General features: G+C 34.7%; 4 protein-coding genes and 1 non-coding gene across 6 annotated transcripts; 3 read left to right on the forward strand and 2 right to left on the reverse strand.

Annotated features, from left to right (window-relative positions):
- The first annotated feature begins 1,899 nt into the window (after positions 1-1,899).
- LOC110894344 (probable xyloglucan endotransglucosylase/hydrolase protein B) lies at positions 1,900-3,625 on the forward strand. The gene is made up of 4 exons (XM_022141554.2): positions 1,900-1,952; positions 2,276-2,589; positions 2,692-2,885; positions 3,082-3,625. The coding sequence occupies exons 2-4, from the start codon at positions 2,284-2,286 to the stop codon at positions 3,479-3,481; spliced, it is 900 nt and encodes a 299-aa protein (XP_021997246.1). The 5' UTR covers positions 1,900-1,952; positions 2,276-2,283; the 3' UTR covers positions 3,482-3,625.
- A 1,043-nt stretch (positions 3,626-4,668) lies between these two features.
- Positions 4,669-8,569, reverse strand: LOC110894345 (probable ran guanine nucleotide release factor). The gene is made up of 8 exons (XM_022141555.2): positions 8,455-8,569; positions 7,349-7,429; positions 7,235-7,270; positions 7,013-7,150; positions 6,262-6,348; positions 6,051-6,098; positions 5,118-5,194; positions 4,669-5,021 (listed from the first exon to the last, which is right to left on the reverse strand). Exons 2-8 carry the CDS (start codon positions 7,415-7,417, stop codon positions 4,871-4,873), a joined length of 606 nt encoding a protein of 201 aa, XP_021997247.1. The 5' UTR covers positions 7,418-7,429; positions 8,455-8,569; the 3' UTR covers positions 4,669-4,870.
- Positions 8,570-9,915: 1,346 nt separating this feature from the next.
- Positions 9,916-9,988, reverse strand: TRNAA-UGC. The gene has a single exon. It is a non-coding gene; the product is annotated as a tRNA-Ala (tRNA).
- A 43-nt stretch (positions 9,989-10,031) lies between these two features.
- On the forward strand, positions 10,032-15,768 carry LOC110894346 (protein HGH1 homolog). 2 transcript variants are annotated; one of them, XM_022141558.2, is made up of 9 exons: positions 10,032-10,192; positions 10,397-10,519; positions 10,908-11,105; positions 11,193-11,271; positions 11,884-12,029; positions 12,112-12,225; positions 12,320-12,451; positions 13,072-13,185; positions 15,381-15,768. In XM_022141558.2, the coding sequence occupies exons 1-9, from the start codon at positions 10,139-10,141 to the stop codon at positions 15,429-15,431; spliced, it is 1,011 nt and encodes a 336-aa protein (XP_021997250.1). In that variant the 5' UTR covers positions 10,032-10,138; the 3' UTR covers positions 15,432-15,768. The 2 variants fall into 2 exon arrangements, with proteins under 2 accessions (XP_021997250.1, XP_021997251.1); XM_022141559.2 differs by having other exon boundaries at positions 10,060-10,196.
- A 1,179-nt stretch (positions 15,769-16,947) lies between these two features.
- LOC110894347 (origin of replication complex subunit 6) lies at positions 16,948-20,726 on the forward strand. Its single transcript, XM_022141560.2, has 10 exons — positions 16,948-17,261; positions 17,830-17,876; positions 18,011-18,115; positions 18,200-18,280; positions 18,453-18,564; positions 18,653-18,715; positions 18,796-18,883; positions 19,001-19,071; positions 19,285-19,381; positions 20,501-20,726. The coding sequence occupies exons 1-10, from the start codon at positions 17,142-17,144 to the stop codon at positions 20,572-20,574; spliced, it is 858 nt and encodes a 285-aa protein (XP_021997252.1). The 5' UTR covers positions 16,948-17,141; the 3' UTR covers positions 20,575-20,726.
- Positions 20,727-23,487: the final 2,761 nt, after the last annotated feature.

Here is a 23,487-nt window from a genome sequence, read left to right on the forward strand (position 1 = left end):
CTTCCTCCGCACTGATCATTTGTGGTCTGCATTACAACATTTACAAAAAAAAATGTACGACTTCACCGGAAGATGACGAACACCACGAAGATGAAGAAGGCATTGTTTGATTTGATTTTTTTTTTTGAGAGAGAGTTTGTGATGTTTTAGAGAGTGTGTGTGAGTATATTTAAAAAATTAAGGGTTTAATTGGTTTATATAATAAAGATTTTTTTTATAAAGTAGTCGTTGTAACGGCTTTGTTTGACCAAAGGGCTCATCACATGCGTCTGGTGAGACGACGAAAGGAGCGCCAACGGGCCAAGGAGGGTGTTAGCCGGTCCTAAGGGCCTGACGGCCCAGGAACAGCCCCATACCCACAGCCTAATTTGGCAAATTTAATTGTCAACCCCACGTGTGTGACAACATAATTATGCGTGTCCAGACAAAAAGAGACCCAAATAGGTTGCTATATACGTTTGATAATTAACTTTAAAGTCTGGAATATTTGAAGCATATATGGTTGGGTAAGACTAGGGGAGGAAGGGAGCAAGTCACGTGCACACCATGATAAATGATAGCTAGATGCTACTCTTCCTCCAACAATTGCTACATCTTTGGATATCAAAAAATGGTAATTATAAAAAAATTACACACATTTAATGGATTTTATATATACTAAAGAAAATTCGATTAACGAATTGACTGCCTATTCGGATCAGAAACCGGATCCCTAACCATATACAGATCCCTAACCGCTTTTGTTAGCATAGGATAAACTGACGCTAGTTAGACCAGTTAGTTTGTGACAAACGATAATTGAATTAGTTTGTTGGTTGAACCGATTGTTAGTAAAAAGAAATGTTGAAATGTTATATTAGATCATAACATTTGATATGGGAACTTCTAGTACACATTTATATGAAAATATTCATAAATAATCTAAAATCATGTTAGTGTTGTTTAACATATGATATTTTGGATATTGTAAAAAGAAAATTGTCAAATATAATAGTTGTCTCTAAGCTCATATGCACTTTTTGATTATCATAAAAATATTCTTATTTATTTACTTTTATATATCTTTTTGTTCATTTGATGTTTGTTTTTATTTTTTACACTAACAAACAAATCATTATTTTATAGTTTTAAGAAAAATAACCATTATAGCTTTACATAAATTAACTTATATAAAATAGCATTGTATCGGAAACTATTAACCATTATAGTTTTACATAAATTAACATATATAAAATAGTATTGTATCGGAAACTAATGCATGAAAAAACATATCTTTTCATGGAAGGCTGCAATTTCTTAACTCCCGTAGTCTCTATTCCTGCTAGTAGCTTAGCACAATTTTACGAGTCCTGGTACACAAGAAACTTTATCTATTGTTGTGAACTAGGTGTTCTCTATATGTTTATTGTTTTGAAACGATTAGCGCAACTTAAATTAGATCTAATAACTTTTTTAAAGTTAATACTTTTGTTGAATATATTATCCTCATTCCATTTTTAGATTTTAATCTTCTAATAAATGTAATAGTTTATTTAAACTTTTATATGCATCTTTTAACTCATTATAATAGTAATAACTAATAGATTAATAAAACCTATTAATAATAATTATAATAAAATATAATTAATAAAATAAATAAATAAAGTTTTAAAACGAAAACTTCCATTTATTCCTTGTAAAGTCTCTAGGAGACATTCTACATTTAAAAAGTATAGATATTAGAGGAGCATTAGAAGATGGCTTAATCATGGGATAAAACTCAAAAGTATATCAACATATTGAAAAAAAATTATTCAAATAGTTTGGTTGAATGGTGGCCAGATGTGACCTTGCCTCAAAAGAATGCCACATTGGGTGAGTATTTAAACAAGACTTTAGTCTCTAATCAAACAAGAAACACTTAAAGATAAATCCTTATAATTTGGCAAGGGGGGTGTTTATCTTTATATGAGGTATGGCTTTGATCTTTATTTATTTCAATATATATATTAAACCAATATGAATGATTTATGTTCAAATATAGTGATATCAGTATACTTTAATTTCTTGTTGAGTTAAAAGATTAAATATAGAAAAACAATCACAAAATTAATATTTCTTACATTCACTCTTGAGTTAAATTATATCTTTATAGTCATAAAACATATGAAATCATTTCAAATATATACTTTATAGTTACATATCGTTTTACAGTTTATACTTTTTGTAATGTATATGTGATTTTTTATGGAGTATTTACACGCGAAAGCTTTTATTGTTAAATATTGTCTTGTAGAAACGAATATGGTTCGAAAAAGATGCCAAGGAGTATGGACATATGCTTATATGTTGGTGGCTGCTCTTCTTATGTGTGTTGTGGCTGGAGCCGCCCCAAAGAAGCCTGTACCGGTGCCATTTGGGAAGAACTACGTGCCCACTTGGGCGTTTGACCACATTAAGTACTTTGACGGCGATTCACATATCCAATTGTCACTCGACAAGTACACTGGTACTGGCTTCCAGTCCAAGGGCTCCTACCTCTTTGGCCATTTTAGTATGCGAATTAAAATGGTCCCAGGAGATTCCGCGGGCACTGTCACCGCCTTTTATGTATGCACATGTCTATATCTATCTATCTATCTATCTAGACATATATGTTTTATGAACAAAGATTAATCATCAATGTGTGTTCATAAATTTTAATGCGTACAGTTGGCGTCACAAAACTCCGAGCATGATGAGATAGATTTTGAATTCTTGGGTAACAGGACTGGCCAACCATACATTTTACAAACAAACGTGTTCACGGGGGGTAAAGGTGACCGCGAGCAACGTATATACCTATGGTTTGATCCTACTAAAGCTTTCCACTCCTACTCCGTCTTGTGGAATCTCCATCAAATAGTGTAAGTGTTAGTTAAAGCGAAAATCACAAGAATAGTCTGGTCATCAACCATCTTAAAAAAAATAATCATTGAATTTTTTCTTTTCAATAATACAAGGACTAGACTTGTAACATATTAAACTTATGGACTAAACTTGCATATTAAACAATAATACAAGGACTAGACTTGTTAACATATGCATGATAATATTTTGAAGGTTTTTTGTGGATGACATTCCCATAAGGGTGTTCAAGAACAGTAAAGATTTGGGAGTCCGGTTCCCATTTACCCAACCCATGAAGGTATACTCGAGTTTATGGAACGCGGACGACTGGGCCACGAGGGGCGGGTTGGAGAAGACTGACTGGTCGAAGGCGCCGTTTGTGGCTGCCTATAAGGACTTCCATATCGATGGTTGTCAATCGTCCGTTAATGCCAAATATTGTGCAACTCGAGGCAAACATTGGTGGGACCAGAAGAAGTATCGCGATCTTGATGATTACCAATGGCGTCGGCTTCGTTGGGTTCGTAGGAAGTTCACGATTTATAACTATTGTATGGATCGTAAGCGGTTCCCTGTTATGCCTAGAGAGTGCAAACGAGACCGCGATGCTTAACTAGTATAGGTCTCAAGTGTATAAGTATTTTTATTAACCAATTTGAAGCGTGATTTAAATATGTTGACATGATAAGTCATTCCTTGTATGATTATTTATTTTCCTTGCCTATGTTTAATGTATTCACTTATTGTTCGGTTTTCATTTTGATGTATATGATGTTTCACATACTTTTCTTATTTGGTTTTGACTTACAAGTGTGTCAAGTTTACTTTTTGTGTAATAAACCGTTAATTACATACCAATTGATATACCAATGGAGTGATGGTCCATTAAACTGTCATTTTAGTCTATCTATATCAAAACTATGAGATTTTAGTTGAGTCTGGCAAAACTGGCGGATCAGGTGATGGGGTCAAGCTCCGACGGAAATGCGTTCAATTAAAAATTGGTTCTAGTGAAAATGAGTTCGGGTCAAAACAACATATTTTAAAAAGGTATTAACTTGGCACGGGTTTAAATAATTCATTTTAAAGGAAAAAACTAGTATAAGAATGGGTGTGGACTGCGACGACGGTTGAGACCCTCGCAGTGATTGAAGAGGAGGTTATGGCGGTGGTGCTAACGACGTCAAGGGCGGTAGTGACAATGGTTTCAGCGGTGGTTTTGATGGGGGCGATGGAGGCGGCAGTGGTGGTGGAGGTGGCAACGGAGACAATGGTGGTTGCGGCAGATGCAATGGGTCAATAGTGGAGGTGGCGGCAACAAAGATGGTGCTGGTTACAGAAGAGAGGTTCCAAATTTATCATCACCTCACCTTTTTCTTTGTATCATTCGTATGATGTCAAATCAAGTCTAAGTCACATCATGCGGGCCATATAAGAGAGCGAAAAAATAATTACACAAGTTGTATGACTTTGTCAGTAGTCACATCAGTCATTTATTTGTCAGTCAATCACATCACAATATTTGGCTCTCATACAACCCATATGACCATTTTCACCTTATCATACACTCCGTATCACCATTTTCACCCTATCATACGACACGTATGACAAGCCAGTGACGTCTGTATATTGTGCAAGTGGTATTTGTTTAGCTCTAACCTTACAATTTTCTTTTTTGTGTAATGAAGTTGGTCCAATTTGGGGCTATCATGTAGATATCAATACACTTACAACAGTTAACTAACTCTAACTAACTCGATCGTGCATTAATATGTATAAATTTAAGAAGCCGCATCAAAATTGATGATGTAATTTTGCCGTAAATTAACTAAACCAACTTGGTTCAAAAGGTTTCGCATCTAAGCTTGCGCAAGAACACCATTTCACAACCCGTGCATAAAACTATGATTGTGTGGAAATTTATCCGAAAAAAAAAAAAAAAAAAAAAAAAAAAAAAAAAAAAAAAAACCATATTCAAGAACCACCAAAATAAATTAGTTTCTCAAACAGCAGCAGCACCAAACAGGTTCCAATCATTGATTCTAAATGTTGCAACTACCTGTTTGAAAACATCAGCCATCGGGGTCCGTCCCGTATCTGCAGCAGGCACGGTTAAACCAGCGCCAACTGATCGTGCGCTTTCACTTGAAGGGCTGCAACGACAACACAAACAAACCACAGTCGGTTATTTGACTCATGAGCTAATTACAGCACCAAAAAGAAAGATAAAATATATAGTTTATGCATACCTTATGAAAACAGGCTCATATGCAGTGATGAGTACATCTGTTTGAACTCCTTTGAGTCGCAAATTTGCCAAATAGACCTGAAGAAATTACATAATTAGAGTTTTTGACAAGAACATAGGGCACGTTCATTGCATAACCAATTTTAAGTAGAGAATTGCGAAAATCGTAATAAGCACTTGTACGTAGTTAGGCAGTTACCTAATGTATTACATTAAAAGCAGCGGTACAAGCGTTTATGTGATTATCACAGTTCTCTACTTAAAATCGACTTTGTATTGAGCAATTTAATGTTTAACACATAGTTATTAAAGCGAGCGCCCAAGCGCGCCTAGGCGCAAATAAAGCCTCGGGCCCAACAAATCGCCCTGAGCGCGCCTCGCGCCTTTAATAACTATGGTTCATGTCATAGTTATTAAAGCGAGCGCCCAGGCGCGCCTAGGCGCAAATAAAGCCCCGGGCCCAACAAATCGCCCTGAGTGCGCCTCGCGCCTTTAATAACTATGATTTAACAAGTCTTTTTTTTTTTTAATTCACGAGCACCTGCATTTTCATCTGGCTCATTAACTCCATCCATTTTTCTCCTTTAAGTCAGGGGTATTTTCGTACATAAAGTAAAAAAGACCAAATTGCCCTTTAAGTTAACAAACACGACGGAAATACCCCTGACATAACAAAGAAAAAATGGATGGAGTTAACGAGCTGGATGATATTGGCAAGATGCCAAGATTTCAAACCTTTTGGATCCAGATGCGGAAAAAAAAACCTTTGGACGAAAGTCACAAAAATGGCCAAACCTCAAGGACGATAATGGCATTTTACTCAAACAAAAAAGTATATTGATTTACGATGGTATTAACCCAAAAAAATTTATGTTCTGGCAATTTAAATTTTATAATGATCTAAAGGAGGATAAAGAAATGTTGAAGGTTATACCTTTACAAGATTTTGAGCTTCCCTTCCTTGACGTCCCTTGGAGATAGCCTACGCGAATAGAAAATATCAGACATGAATAAGCTAAGCGAGGTAACTATTAAGTTTTTATATTTATACATTATACTGCTACAAATAATTTATTAGGGTTCCGAAAATGTCTTATCTTTGACTTTATGAGTTGATAAATAGTCAAAGTTGGTATCTTGTTTACCATTTGGGCAGCTGCAGTTGTTATGACAGAAGGCGAGTTTCCGTAGCCCAATCCCTGCGCCTCGAATACCGCTGACTGTTCGGTCACCTGAAAATATATATTTTAATTATTTGAAAAATAGATAAATTGAACAAATATCACTAATTTTAGTTTACAAACTCTCTTTTCATCATTATTGAGTGGTACTTTATATATTTAAATAACAGTCAAATAATTTAATTATTTATTTGAGTAAATGTCATTTTCGTCCCTGAGGTTTGGCCAGTTTTGCGACGAAACAATAGCTTGTTTTTCCGCATCCTGGTCCAAAAGGTTTGAAATCTTGCCATTTTCACCCAGCTCGTTAACCCCATCCATTTTTCTCCGTTAAGATAAGGGTATTTTCATCTTTTTGTTAACTTAAGGGTATTTTCGTCTTTTTTGAATACTTGTACATTATGCTAAATTCTTGTACATAAAGTGAAAAAGACCAAATTGCCCTTTAAGTTAACAAAAAAGACAAAATACCCCTGCCTTAACAAAGTAAAATGGATGGAGTTAACAAGCCGGATCAAAATGGCAAGATTTCAAACCTTTTGGACCCAAATGCGGAAAAACAAACCTTTGGACGAAAGTCGCAAAGCTGGCCAAAACTCAGGGACTAAAATGGCATTTTAAGCTATTTATTTCAAATAATTCCTGCATTGTATCTATTTCCTATACTATAATAGTAAAATGTGGTTTCAATAGATTGCAACGAAAGTGAATTTACGATGTTGCCCTCGGCGCCTTGTTCACTAGCGAGATCTTGTAGAAACCAAGTAGCACTTCCATCGTCTGGCACGTCATGCTTCATTTCTAAAAGCTCGATTATCAGGCTCTCATCGCGTGCGGGGTCCACAAACACCTCCTAAAGACGAAACATTAATAAAAATCAATAACAAGAAGTAAATAATCACAGAGTTCAAAATAAATATACAGAGAATAACCAAACCTGGTGATCAGGAACTTCACGAACGTTGCTCACATCCTGCGAATGGAAGATCATCGAAAACAATAAACATACGCGCTAAACAAACAAAGACGAAAAAGATTAACTAAAACCAACCTCAAACCTAAGTGGGAAAGTAGTAGAAATTGCTCCACCAAACAATTGTCTTTGCGGGAATGGTTCCATTTCGATGAAAAACTGCAAAAAAAAAAAAATCACCAAGTGTTTACATAACATGTCAAAAAATGAGTAGCAATATTATGGTATTAGAACTTATTATTAAAGGGGCTTTAATATTTACTAGATGAATTTCCAATTAAAATTTGTTCATCATCATCATCATACTCAGTAAATCCCACCAATAGCAAAGCTAAGGTAGGGTTTGAGGAGGGTAAAATGTAGACAGCCTTACCTCTACCCCGTAGGAATAGAGAGGCTGCTTCCAGTGAGACCCATAGCTTGATAGTAGTTTTGCATCAAGCCTTAGCATAAGGCACATAATACTCAGCAAAGGCCAGTTAGTGCATGTACCCCCTTGCCCTTCAGCGCATGATGAACCGTCCCCCGTTTTTAACATTATTTTCACGAAAATAGTAAAATAACGTTAAAATTGGTGCACTTTCAACCCCCCCAAGCGCCACACATATATACATTATATGTGCATACGGGCGTACCAATTATATATTCAACTAAATGAACAACATTTCGACTATGTTGGAAACTCGGGCCGTTGATCAAACACAAGAAACACGAGGTTTCAATCATTTATTATTATGAACCGGAAAAAGTAAACGCCACACCTTAAATTGGCCCTAAATCCTCTATTTATACTAACACATTACTTGAATAATAAGCAACCTAAACAAGCTCTCAATCCATAAAACTAGAAACATTAAACAATCTTGGTAGGTAGAATTTGGAAGAAAACCTTATAATAATTAAAAGGAACAAGATATATATACACACACATACATATATTCCAATTCAGCAAGAATCTCTTGAGCATGTTAGCAAGAATGATTATTTGAAAATTTTAAAACAATATATATATATATATAATGGGTATCAAATTTTAGGGTTTTCCAGTTCAAGATTGGATTTTTGATCACGTCCCAAAAAGGGGTTTCATTCTTTTCGGTTTCATATATTGATCTTGATAATCAAATAACATGTTTTGTAGCAAGAAACAAAGAATTAAAAAAGTAACTAACATGGGAATTTACCTCTGATTACAGCTTCAAACTCGAATCTTCTACTCGTTCTTGAATTGAATCTTCTAGTGGACTAAGGGATTTATAGTTAGTTAATTGGTTATACACGAAGTAGCTTTCTTTTTACGCCTATAATTTGAATTATACTTTCTAAAATACGAATATTAATTTAATTTATACATTTTAAAATACGAATATAAAAATATATTATTTTTGTGAAATATAAATGAATTCATATTATGAAAAGTGCTTATGTCATGTATTAGTTTTCATCGTTCGGTTTACAGTTTATTTGGTTTATTCAGTTTTTAAAATTTTGTACCTTAAACTAAACCAAATTAAGAATATGTAAACTGAACCATATTCAATTCGGTTTGGGTTCAGTTAAAAACTAAACAAACCAATTTCAACCAAATTTAAATGAATTGTACCTAGGTATTGTTTTTTCCAAATTTATATTCGAGTTTGTGTTTCAACTTCTGAACATCAAGTCAGCAACTAATTTAAACCGAACGATGCTTAAATAAAAGAAAGTTTCAAAGCAAATTAAAACAAACACTTCCAAAAAATAGTCGTACACACAACCACAAAGTTAAAACTTCAAAACATAGATCATATAAATTAGAATTAGCCAACAAGTCTAGTGCTACAAAATCCAAAATTTGTTAGACGCCTTGTATATTTTGAAGTTCAAAACAAGACTAGCATAGAAATTGGTGGGCTTAATTTGTAAGTTGGGCTTTATATTTATCATGTGGGCTAATAAAATACATATGGTTTATCCTCTTTTTACTTAATACTTAATTAAATTAACGGTTTATTTGGTTATTCTTACTTAATACTTTAATTAAATTAACGGTTTATTTGGTTATTCAAATAAAAAAATGTGGAACCAAAAACCAAATTCACAATCCGGTTTCGGTTAAAAACCAAACCAAACATTGAATTCATTATTTGGATCGGTTTTTGCACTTACGGTTATAATTCAATTTTCAGCCCTATGATTTTGTCCATGGTATGTATATCTTCTAGAAAAAAGTTGTTAATTGGTTGTAAAAATCTTTTTAGCCCTTCAAAGTAAGGTGGAGCGAAATGGTGCGAGAAGTTACCACTGACATATCAGCAACTTTGTCGAAGCATTCCCTTGAGTTTGGAAACATGTGGGAACTTCTAATCGGCAAGGTGGGATATGATTGTGCCATTCTTGCCGAGAGGCACAAGCTATTTGGGAATTAGTAGGCCTCTTTCTCTCACAAGCCAATCAAATTTTTAGCTAGGTTTTTTTTTTTAATTTGTTATTTAAAAATTAGTTGTGAGAGGTTTAAAAACATATGTATCTTTTGTGATCTGACAAGAAAGGGGCAAGCTACGATGAAGGTTGATATGACACTGATCTGGTATCAAAAGCGACACGAAGGAATAATTGGAGTTCAGTTTGACTGTTGATAGAAAAAAATATATTAATAAAACAAATGGAGATGCGGGGGATCGAACCCCGTGCCTCTCGCATGCAAAGCGAGCGCTCTACCATTTGAGCTACATCCCCATGCCTGTTACCTTACTAGTTCATAAATTATTAATTGACTCGACAGCCATAGGGGAAGAAATATCAACAGAAAACTGGCCGCCGTTAAACCCTCACAATCCAACTGGAGTTTTCTCATTGAATCGCTGTAGGAGAAAAGCAAAAGCAAAGATGGCGAATGAAATGGAAGAACTCATTAACTTCCTATCATCTCCTTCTCCACAAGTTAGTTAGTTCAATCTCTTCTTCTCCTATTTTCCATGCTAAAACCCTAATTTCTATAATTGAACATTATTCTGTCATCATTTCTTGTGATTACAATTCAATTAAACTTTAATCAGCTGATTCGATTAGTCAATCATTATTGCTTTTTTAAAACCTTAATTTACATATCATATCATTACAATTCAGTTAAATTTTAATGATTAGGTGAAGAAGGCAGCTGTTGATATTGTTCGTGGATTAACCGGTTCAGAGGATGGCTTACAATCCCTTGCTACTTACTCCAAAACCGTCCTTCCGTCGTTGTCGCGACTGTTAGCTGAAAATAAGGTCATAATTTGTTTTTGTTTTGGTTTTGGTGGTGAAGTGTATTGTTTCTCTGTCGTGTTTATGATGATTATATGATGAAGTGCGTTGCGGCCGTTAGGGGTGTTCATGATGTCGTTTGGTCGGTTTTGACAAAAATTCTGGACCAAAGAGTTATTTATGATTCTAATGCATGTACATAACTACATATCAATAGAAAGGTTAAAGGGCTGCTTTAACTAGTTTGGTGATTTAAACGCTACCTTTTTGGCGGTTTGGTGGTTTTAACCGTTTTTTTTCATGATTCTGATACATATACATTACTATATATTCCAAAAGATTTTAAATATATACGAATAATAAAGGTTAAAGTGTTCGACAGCTGATTTGGTTATCATATTATGGATTTCAGGAGGTATCTGAACCAGCAGCAGAAGCTCTTGTAAACCTGTCACAAAACTCTGTTCTGGCAGCAAAGATGGTTGAAATGGGTTTAATTAAAATAACGATGGACGTCTTATACAAACAAGGATGTGAAATCGTCGGACCATTGGTCATGCTTCTTGTAAATCTAACACAACTTGATGCTGGTGTTGAATCATTGCTTCAGGTTCTTTCATTCTCTCTTCGTTTGTAGTTTGTACCAATCTTCGTAGACAAATTAAATATTAATTATTTATGTTGAATGTGAAATTAGGTGGGAGACGAGAAGGTGCAGGGTTTGTATGTCATGAAACTTGTGAGATCGTTTTGTACTTCATCCAGTGAGAAAGAAGGTCCACCTTTTTTATCCGTGTCTTATTCCATTTTTTGTAAAATGTCATTTTCGTCCTTGAGGTTTGGCCAGTTTTGCGACTTTCGTACAAAGGTTTGTTTTTCCGCATCTGGATCTAAAAGGTTTGACATCTTGCCATTTTCATCCGGCTCGTTAACTCCATCCATTTTTCTCCATTAAGTCAGGGGTATTTTTCCGTATTTTTTTTGCTAACTCAAAGGGCAATTTGTTTTCTTTTTCTTTCACTTTATGTAAAAACACCAAACACCCCTGAAAAAAAAAACGAATTGCCAAGTTAACAAAAAAGACGGAAATACCCCTGTCTTGAAAAAAAAACCGAATTGCCAAGTTAACAAAAAAAAACGGAAATACCCTTGACTTAGCGGATAAAATGGATGGAGTTAACGAGCTGCATGAAAATGGCAAGATTTCAAACCTTTGGGGTCCAGATGTGGAAAAACAAACCTTTGGATGAAAGTCGCAAAACTAGCAAAACCTAAGGGACGAAATTGGCATTTTACTCTTTTTAACTGGTTCTGGTACCATGTCAAACGATGCTCAAGAAGTGTAGTCTTTTTTATATATCTATATATTCTTTGTTGCATTTGAGCAGATGATCCATTCGGGCATGTTGGTTCCATACTTGTAAATGTTTCGAAAACCAAAGCGGGGAGAACGCTTCTTTTGGATCCTAAACGTGGGCTCTTGAAACAAATTATCAGGCAGTTTGATTCTACAAGCCTATTGCGGAAGCAAGGGGTATGACATTTACACTTAACGGAAATGCGAACGTGTTTATTGATAAATGGACATTTTGTTATCTGAAACTATACTTATGTAGGTATCTGGCACTATTCGTAACTGCTGTTTTGAGGCTGATAATCAGCTACAGAATTTACTTTTGATATCGGAGTTTCTATGGCCAGCTCTACTTCTACCAGTTGCTGGAAACAAGGTGATATCTATATTTTTATTGACACAAGTTTATTTTATTTTTATTATTATTTTTTGTTTTATAAAAAAAATGGATTTTTGTTTTGCATCTTTAGGTGTATAATGAACAAGATACTTCAAAAATGCCTCTTGAACTAGGAAGTGCACTCTCAATCGAGCGTGAACCGGTTACTGATCCCGTAATCCGTACTCAAGCATTGGAAGCTATTTACTTAATCGTATTACAGGTAATATCAATCACAAATTCCTTTCTTTTTAATTGTGTGGTATTTTTGTATTTATTAACTAGGTTTACACGAGGTTGTATAATAGAAACGATATAATTATATTATATGTAAAAAACTTCATATAGGTATAACTGATGTATATTTATCATCATATGACAATTCACACAGCTAACCGTGTATTACACGGGTTGAATTTATCACAAAAATGGGCCTATATTAATAAGCAACACTTAAATACCATAATAGCCGTGTATTACACACGGGTTGAATAGTGAAAATTGTGTAATACATAAATATATATATTCTTCATATGACTGAAATTACTTTTGTATATATTAATGGCTGTATTGCATCAAAGTGTAAAGGACGTTCACGTTTTTTCCATTGCTATGCAATGTACAATTTTTTTTACAATTTGATGTATCAAACTTATATTTGTCACAGTTCCTATAATCGGGGAAAAACCGCCATGTAACCTTTTTCTGGTTAATTTCATTAAATGGTAAAAGAATCAATAACTATATACCATGACCAAAACATTTAAGTTTGTTACATATTGGTGCAATTAATCATTTATATACCGGGACTAACACTTTTATTTTCTGATTGTGATGTTTTAGGGGGCGGGTCGAAGGGCATTTTGGTCAGTAAATGGACCACGGATACTTCAACTCGGGTATGAGGAGGAAGAAGACCCAAAAGTAATGCGTGCTTATGAGCAAATTGGCTCTTTGGTAAACTTCTTCTCTCATTATATAAGAACAAACTTAAAGAAAATGCACTTCTTACTGATATATGCAACATACTGTTTTAACCATTTAATGAAACATACTTGCGATTTCATACCAACATATTTGTTGCACTAAATGTTACGCTTTTCTTCACATTTTAGAAACCAACTTATTGGCGTAAAATAGAAATTATACTTTGTTACTGATTGTGTCAACCAATGACCTGTTCAATATATAGGTCGGTTTTACTATTTTTCACACATTGCTGACGTGACATCTTATTTGTCATTTTGGTGTATAATGACATATATGCCACGTTGACATCCGATATTGCATCTAATAAATATTTTTAGGGACAATTCATATATCCTCTCCCATATTTATAAATATTCCCGTTTTGAAGAAAGATCTTTTCTTTCAAAATTAAAATTTTTCTTTATTTTTCACAAAAAAAAAAAAAAAAAAAAAAAACAGTTTTTTGCATGTGAGAGCGGTTGCAAAACTTGGTACTAACTTTTAAGACAATTTCTATTTTGTAACTAATTTATAGTTGGTTGCTAAAATCGCGAAAAGTTGCATAGTTTGTTTCTACTTACCTGTAAAAAGTTGGTAAGTTTGTCACATTGAAATCACATATGTTGGTAGGAAATGACAAGTATGTTGGATTAAATAATTTAAAAAGCATGTTGCACATGTATCAGGTAAATTTATGGATAAATTACACTTTTCATCCTTTATGCTTGTACCAGATTACAACGGATAGCCTTTAACTTTAATAATTACATTCATAGTCCTTTATTTGCAAAACATCTTACACTATACGTCCTTTAGTACTAACCATGTTAAAAAATTCAGTTAAGTTTATTCATTTAAGGGTATTTTAGTCAATTCATGTTTCTATTTAAATATTTAATAAATAAAACCCAAAAATTGCATATACAGTTCATCTTCCTCATATTCCTAACCCTAAAACCCTAACCACCACATCTTGCCACCAGCACCTCATCTTGCCGCCACCACTCCGGCCACCGTTCACCAGTCGGGCCACCACCACATCACACCCACCGCCCCTAGCCCTTTGCAAACCCTTTGCACATCTGCAACCAAGCATTTTGGGAGGTGGTGGTTAAAAAAAATAAACAATTATGGTGCTAAAAAAATAACTTCAGCCCCAAAAGTTAATACCTGCTTCTCGCAATACTACTCATAGTCAGAAGCACAACTTTGACATGATCTGCATCATCCTACCAAAATTTGTCCCCTATTTTGAAACTTATTAGTAACCGAGTAGTTGGTAAATCCCCATTCGTTCTTGACAAAGTGAAGATCTGAATGACAGATTCCGCAGTAAAGAACCTTGAATCTGACATCTGTCTCCCCGGTAGCCCTGTAAACATACAACAAATAAGATCAACAACATGAACCCAAAAAAAAACCTCCGAAAAACACTAGATCCCTGAGTAGATGGCCGACAACCACCGTCGTTTTTTTCCGGCCATCAGATCTGAAATAACTTCTCTCTCTCACACCGGAATCAAAATCCACCAGATTTGGGGCTACGGTTTGATGAAAAACACTAGATCTGTACATATATCTCTCTTCCAACGGTTTGGGGTGTTTGTAGATCCGATTGTGGTGGTGTTAACGAGGACAGGCGACGACGCTGGAGGTGTTTGTACATCCGGTTGTGGTGGTGGACTTAGGCGGTGGTGGTGTTATGAGTTTAGAGAGAGAGAGAGCGCGTCGATGTTGTAGCTCCGATGATGGCGGTGTTCATGTCTTAGGCGGTGGCGGTGGTGGACTTGGGCAGTGATGACTGAGAGAATGAAATAAGGGGCATCATATATATATGTTATTTTTTGATTTTGTTTATTAAAAATCATTTAAATAAAATATGATATGACTAGAATACCCTTATCTAATTAGATTTGACTCAAAATTTTAACCTGGTTAGTGTTAAAGGACCTATGGTGTAACGAGTTTTGCAAATAAAGGACTATGACTGTAATTATTAAAGTTAAAGGCTATCCGTTGCAATTCGGTACAAACATAAAGGACGAAAAGTGTAATTTATCCTAAATTTATTTTTACTGCATCACATTCTCTTGCAGTTTCCCTTTACGAAATTATTTGTTTCTTTTGCATATAAATGTTCAAGTGCACATAACTAAAAGTAACTTGATTCTCTGGTTCTACAGCTGGTTGAAGGGAATGACACCGAGGAAGGATCCACACAGACATCTTCATAGTACGGCTTCTAAATGTTTTTGTGATTTTCAACAACATTGGATGTTATGCTTGTATGAGGTTGCGTAAGCCCAAGCGTATTCATGATTCTCAACACCCATGAAAACCTCTAGCATTTGCACTTATATATTTTGCTTAAAACAGATGTATCGTGTTAAGCCTGGCAAAGCGAGTTGGGTCAGGTGACTGGTCAAAACGGATTCTATGCATGGGTTTGGGTCAAAAGGGTCTTTTTTTTAAGTTTGTGTTGTTACTTTGTATGCTTATTCCCCCAAGCAGAGGCCGTAACCACATATCTTTTATGAATTTAAAGCATTAAATTATAATGATGTGTTATTATTTGGGGTTTTATTTGCATTGCTTTGTCAGTTCTTCATTCTACTAGTTGTCGTGTATTCGTATGAGAGGTGTATCGTATACAACATTTCTTTTGGATCAAAATGTGACAAAAGTTAAAATTTTTGTAAGACAAGGAAGCGTCGAAGTCTGATAGTTATCAGAAACGTCGCTACGCTGAGGAGTTTTGAGGACATAACGCCTTGGTCGAAAGGAATTTAGGCATGTTTTTAGGTCGGTTATAGGATGTTATGGAAAAGTAATTAACCATTATCATAAAAACAATTATATGCAGCTGGAGTAGTGTAAGAAGATTAAAAGCAATTATATGACTAAGGGGCTATTTGTTTACCTTTTAATGAGGCTCTTAGACCTCTTACTGGTTCAACACTTAATGATTCAGACTATTCGTTTCACGAGTAGATGTCTGAATGGTTTAGACATTTGCCTCTGAATGGTTCAGACATTTGCCTCTGAATGGTTAAGATTTATATAGAGTATGAATTGTTAAAGACCCCTAATCTGAATTGGTCAGACATTTGCCTCTGAACGATTAACCATTATACAGGCTATTAATGGTTCAGACCTCTTATTGGTTCAGCACTTAATTGTTCAGACCTCTTACTGGTTCAGCACTTCACCGATCAGATGTTGTCAAACAGCCTCTAAACTTTTTTTTTGTTACTTGTTTATTTTGTAATCCTTCTTAGATATATCTTAGGTCAGTTTTTTTCATACTCCGTTTATCATATCTCTTATATGGATTTGGTAATCTATTTGTTATTCTCCTAGCAAAATATACATGGGAATACGATAAAATCACGAAAAAATGGCTTGTATTCGACTAAAAATTGATACACAGTCTTGTATTTGCCATGCATGTATAACCTACCTAGAAAAAAGGATATTTATGTTATGTGATTTTCACCCGTGACGGATCCAGAATTTCTTTTCAGTGATGGAATTTTTGAGGGGGATCGAGATTTTTGTCTAAAAATAGCTTTGGTTCCTTTAATCTTTAATTAAAGCATCTAAGAATAAAACAAAAGGTACAATGGGTCTCTTTGTTAAACTTAACAAACTTTAGGGGGTTCAATTGACAACATACTTCGATATTTAGCGCCAAAAATCAATTACAGGCTGGTAAGACGAAAGAAAATAAGAAAAAAGAAAAAAAAGGGGAAACACACACAAAGACGGAGGGAAAAAAATGGCGTGCTCTGGTTTGTTCAAATGGCGCGAAACGAAAAACTAGAAAACACATCAGATTCCATATTCCCGCCATGATTGCTCTTCAATATCATCCTCAACCGTTCACAACAACCACCATTGCAGAAGCTCTGAATCCACTGCATCTCTGATCTCTCTCATTCGAAATGGATCTGTCAGAGTACGCACGGAAGATAGGCCTTTCTGAATCGAAACAAGTCGTCCGTAAAGCCGCTGAGCTCCGTCGAGTTTCCGATCTTCAATTCGATTCATCCAGTGCTGGAATCGTAAGTTCTGCACTTCTGTTGCATCGTTTGTTCGTTTCGACTTGATTTGTTTGACCTAATTTTCACATGATTTTCATCGTTTCTTTGTTTAGAGTTGATTTGTTTGACCTAATTTTCTCAGGATTGCACTCCTGTTGTATCGTTTGTTCGTTTACTGTTGATTAGTTTGACCTGATTTTGACTAGATTGCCCTCCTGTTACATTGTTTCCTCATTTGACAGATGATTTGTTTGACCTAATTTTCAATCGATTACACATTATTTTCACTCGATTATACGCCTGTTGCATTGTTTTTTTTCATGTATTATTGATTTGTTTGACCTAATTTTCACTCGATTACACATTATTTTCACTCGATTATACGCCTGTTGCATTGTTTTTTTCATGTATTATTGATTTGTTTGACCTAATTTTCACTCGATTACACTCCTGTTGCATTGTTTCTTCGTTTATCATTGATTTGTTTGACCTAATTCTTACTCGATTACACTCCTGTTGCATCGATTGTTCGTTTATCGTTGATTTGTTTGACCTAATTTTAATTCAGTGTTTTCTGTTGTGAATACAGGGAGAGATTTGTAAATCTATCATCTGCCTAGAGATTGCTGCTAATATGTACGTGCAATTATTAAAAATCGTATTCAGTTTCCTTGGTTAATTCTTGTTTCGTGAATGTTATCTTATTGTTTCTTTAACTGATATTGTATACAATCATGATTAATGTGATTATTGATGTGCTATAACCATAGGATGCAAGTGATATTTGATCGCCAGACTGCGATAAGGTTGAGTGGAATGTCCGAGAAGGCTTACATTAGATCTTTTAACGTGATGCAGAATGGAATCGGTATCAAGTATGTGCGTCTTTCTTTGTCTGGTTGTACCATCATTGTAGTTATTATTTGATTACTCATGAATTATCACTTGATGAAATACAGGAATAAGCTTGACATTAGGGAATTGGCTATTCAATTTGGATGTGTTAGGCTTATTCCTCTTGTTCAGAAAGGATTATCACTGTAAGTTGTTTATTCTCTTTGTTACATTAACATTTTAATCATGATTGCTTGCTAAAAAGGATAAGCTGGATAGAATTTATGCTCGATATCTGCAATTGTTCATTCTTAGTTGCATAGTAGTTTAGTTTCATTACCTGAGAGTATTGTATGGTTAAATAACATTCAATTACAGATACAAAGAGCGGTTTATTGCATCATTACCTCCTTCACGTCGAGCGAGTGCTGACTTCACACGGCCTGTATTTACCGCCACAGGGTTTTACTTGTGTGCCAAAAAGCATAAGGTATGCTAAAACCTTTCGAAGCATGTAGAAGTTGTAATTGTTTATGTTTTAGTTGGTTTCCTTGACACCAATTTGGCTCATTTTACAGCTCAAGGTTGACAAGAATAAGTTGATTGAACTATCTGGCACATCCGAAGATGAATTTTCAAGTGTAAGAAGCCATTCTAGTGTCACAAAACATGCGTTACATATATTGTGTAAAATATGAACTAAATGTGTGAATCAATGCAGGTATCTACCTCCATGAAGGACCTTTGTCATGATGTTTTTGGGGTGTCAAAGGAAAAGAAAGATCCAAAATCTGTGAAAGTGAACAGAGGTAAGGTTTCATTTACTATTAACTTATAGCCTTTTCACTTGTTGCCATTTTATGATGTAAATTTTATAATATAACTCACAACAATCTGAAATTTATTAACTTTATCTTATTTTGCAGACTTGTTAGATGCCTTACCTGAGAAAAGGCAAGCTGAGGATGGTGGTTATTCATCTGATGAAGGCAAAGATGTATAACTTTGTTCACTTTATTTTGACTTGCACAGTATTAATTTTGCAACATGTAACTATTATATACAACATGACTGTGACCAAACCATCTATTCATGATGGTACATGTAGTTCTTGTTTATAAGCAACATATGAAAGTTCTTATGATCATTTACAAGTCACTGCCAAAATATTGAAACTAATTTTTATTTATGTTTTTGTAACGTTTTGCAGCTTTCAGCCTACAAGAAACGTAAGCTTGAGGAGAACCACAAATACGAGGAATGGAAATCTACTGTAGTAGAATCTAATAAGCAAAGCAAAGATAAAGGTAATTTCAACTCGTTTACTAATAAATGATTAAATGAGTTTATTTGCTCTATGTTTGATCTCTAAGACCACCCGTAGTGGGGCGGTATTTAAAAAAAATTGAAAAAAAAACGCCGCAAAACGCCGGACCCCCATTACATGGGCGTTATATGGCATGTTTATTGAAAAAAAATGGTTTGGCGTTTTAAATAAAACGCTTTGTACATGTTTGACCCACCAATCACTTTTGAGCTAACCCCCACATGGTCTGACAACTTAATTAATGGAGGCCACTTTTGCAATAAATTAAAAATAATATTGGAGGAGCAGTAGCTTTCTCTCTGGCCCCACCAATCACTATTTAAGTTTTTAATCAATTGGAAGGGCGTTATTGGGCATTATTTCCACTACGCCACTTTTGCAATAACCCCCAATAATGCCCAATGCTGACTAGACTGCCACGTGTCGCAAAACGCCCCATGGTGGGGGCATTATTGAGGTAAACCACTACGCATGGTCTAAAGGGTTAAAGTTGTATATCTAAAGCATATAAGTTTAATCCCAAATTTCATTTGTTAAAATATTAAATCATTTTTGTAAAAATACGTTTTTTTTTTTTTTGTTGTCATATTTAGTGCATTAAATATTTCTTTTTTGGGTAAAGGGTTACCCCGGTGATTCTATATATTCACAAACCAAAAAAACAAGTAGTGTAGAACGCCTAGAGGGATATATCATATATGTGCAAAATTGCGGCATCCTTCACACTTTAAACAATAATAGCAGCTTACTTAAAAATATATCAAAAATAGCAAACGCACTTTCATTTTTGTCTACCAATTATAGCAACCATTAGATAAATTGCTCTGCTATTATTGGTAAAGATATGATAATATGTTGCTATGATTGCTAAAAAACATAATTATAATGCTGTTTTTGACAATTTTCAAATATTGTTGCTATTATTGGCAGTAATATGACATTTTGTTGCTATTGTACTTAGACATCCCTTTAAAGGGCTTGCGGGTCAAACTGGCCCTACCCATTATCTGTTTTGACTTGTTATCCAGTTTTCTCATCTTGTAAAAAAAATACAATGAAAATATGTTGCCTGATTCTAATGTCTGTTATTTTTCTGTAGTTGCTGTTAAAAAAACCAAACAGGCACAACTCAAGTTTTTGAAGAGAGATCCAGGAACTGAAGTTGGAGTGTAAGAGTATGCTCATGTTGCCTCAATATATCAGGAACACAGTTTTGGTTTAATTAAGACATTTAACTTTTTATTGTTTTTGTCAAACTATACATGGATTATGAAAGAAGTTAATGTACAGTGTCTTGAGATTTTTGCTAGCCTTTATTGTGACAATTATTTTGTTTCCAGAATATAACTTGTTTCCCCAAAATAAATTTGTATTATTGAAAAGTATAACATACTCAGGTTTTTATCTAACCAGGCATTGTAGATATTGTCTAGTTTTTTTTTTTTCTTCACAAAACTATACATTTTATGGAGATATAGAGTTAAATGCAGTAAAATTGGCTGTTTGAATATTTTTTATATTTAAAATATTTGATTTCTATTACATTAGTGTAATAATAATAATATTCTTTATGAAGCCATACTCTGTACAAAGTTTAGTTTATTTAATAATATAACTTATCCTAATATGATTGATAGATAACATTATACAAGAAAATTATAAAAAACAGGTTAAGCATGTTATCTAAGAAATATGCAATGATTTGTTTAGCTCAGTTCCAAAAAGGCATAATTGATGAATTAAAATATTATATGAATGGTCTCTATTATATACCTGCTTTATGGATTATACCTTTAAGTATGAAAAATCACATCTTAAGTCCCTATTATTCATTGACGAGTAGACGTTTGGTCCTCACATGCCTCCTTTCCCATCATTCATCTTCCCTAAGATCTGAATGCCATCAAAGTTCTTATATCGACCTCACTCGCCTCCTTCCTCTAGAGTCTCCTTTGTCGGCGACCCTAGTCTGATTTCAACCAAGATTTTGATTTCGATCACAGATTCTTGTTGGTGGTGGTACGGTGGTGAAGTTGACAAAGATGGTGGCCGGTGGTGAAGTGAAGGAGAATGATAGTTTATGGTGGTTCAAGAGGAACGAAGGAGTGTCTGTATTATTACTTACATACTTCGTTAACACTAAGAGTGTATTAGTAATTTCACATAAAGTTAACATGTTAGTCAACCCTGGTTAATGAAAAGTATCATTAGTGTTAGATGTCTATTATCAGTAAACAATACAATGAAGTCTAAATGTGTAGTTTCTCATATACAACACGGACCATCCGTGTAATTAACTCCACAAATAATACATTTATAAAATATTATTCATTAAGCACGACCGTAATCAAAACAACCTAATTACAGGCGCAATTTACTAGAGGCTCCTAGTCTGGAATGGACGAAATTATGATCCGTTAAAATGTTTACGGGTCTTATTCAAGTCATAAGACCGGTTAACCTATAATAAATAGGTACGGTTCGATAGATTAAGCGGAGACCGGATAAAATGTGGTTTGCACCTTCACGAGTACTATGAGTCATATAATACGGGTCAAACAACCATACATTCTGATTAGAACTGATTTGGAAAGATTTTGACCCGATTTGGCTAACATATATAAACTATGTTATATAAGTCAACCGTACGCGCATATGCAGCACCAGGTGGTCGAATGGGTCTATTATAAGTCTAATATGCCAAAATATATTTCATTATGTTACCATATCAGTTTCGAACTCAGATTATTAGTTCATTATATTTTTAAACCATTCTTTGCATTAAAAGGGCATTTTGGGCATTATTAGGCATATTATATAAACTTTGCATAAAACCCGACAAACGATATGATCAGAAGGTATAACCTTTAAGGGTTATTCCCTACAATAATACGAGCATATAACAACTTCGAATCAGTATCTAAACTATCCTAAACGGGTTAGAATCAAAAGTCAAAGAAGAAGTCAAACTGTTTGACTTTCAGTTATTAGTATTATAGTATGGTTATATATATAATTATGGATTAAATCTCATGGTCAAGTATATCAAGTATGTCAAGCAAGGAGGTAGGATGATTTCTATCCATTAATCCTCATTATATGATTCACCAAAGCACAAAATCATGAACTTTGTTGATGATTTCGGTTGGTCATAAATATGAAAATAATAAGACTAAAACCTACTAAATCTACAAACAACCAAATGAGCTAGCTAGATGCGTGCATCCTACATATGGAAAGTGTTTGGGGACGTGATGTTGCCTTGTCCCTCTGATGGAAATTGTTTGAGATTTAGGGGTATGAAGATACAAAATCAACAAGTGAGGTAGTGGAACAAAGTTGGAGAGCCAAAGCTTCCATGGTTCACACTTTTGCCAAAACACAAGTTCAACCATATTGAAGATGTTGAACTTGGATGGTTTCAAGTTTCAACATTTGAAGGTTGCTTGGAACCTTGTCAAAACAGAAGGTTTAGAAGGTGTTTGGACCTCTAAACTTAGGGTAATCAACCCTAGTTAAGCTCCATAACCATAGGTTTGGTTAGAAGCAAGGTAGGTGCAAGATTGTATAAGTTAAACATGTCTAAAGAAAGTGTAACTAAAAGTATAATCAAAACAAAATTTTAATACCACTTTGGATCTCAAATGTGGTGGGGTTCCACCTTAGTTTGCCATGGCAAACTTGTGGAAACCTTCCTAGAGGTTGTCCAAGTAGTTTGAAAGAAGAAATGAAAAAGAAAAGTAGGTGAAAACTCACTTAGAACACTAGGTGTTTTCTACCCAAAATGTAGAATTTCTTGAGAGATTTAGAGAGTTTGAGATTGGATTAAGTGTTTGGAAAGTGTTTAGGAGTGTATGGAGGCTCCTATTTATAATAAGTTTGATTAAGGTTAGAGCTAAATGAGTTAGGAGGCGACTGGAGGTGAAAAAGGTGGTAAAAATGGACCAACCCGGAGCTGGAAACGGACTAATGCGAATGGACATCTCCTGCGCGTCACTGGGGAGGACCTGAATTCTCCCGCGTGGTGCCTGGGAGTACAGTCTGAAAATGTTCATTTTTTGGCCCCTGCACTTTGTAATTATGTTA

This window comes from Helianthus annuus, chromosome 12 (assembly GCF_002127325.2).
Source record: "Helianthus annuus cultivar XRQ/B chromosome 12, HanXRQr2.0-SUNRISE, whole genome shotgun sequence".
In the NCBI taxonomy this organism is placed as follows: Eukaryota; Viridiplantae; Streptophyta; class Magnoliopsida; order Asterales; family Asteraceae; genus Helianthus; species Helianthus annuus.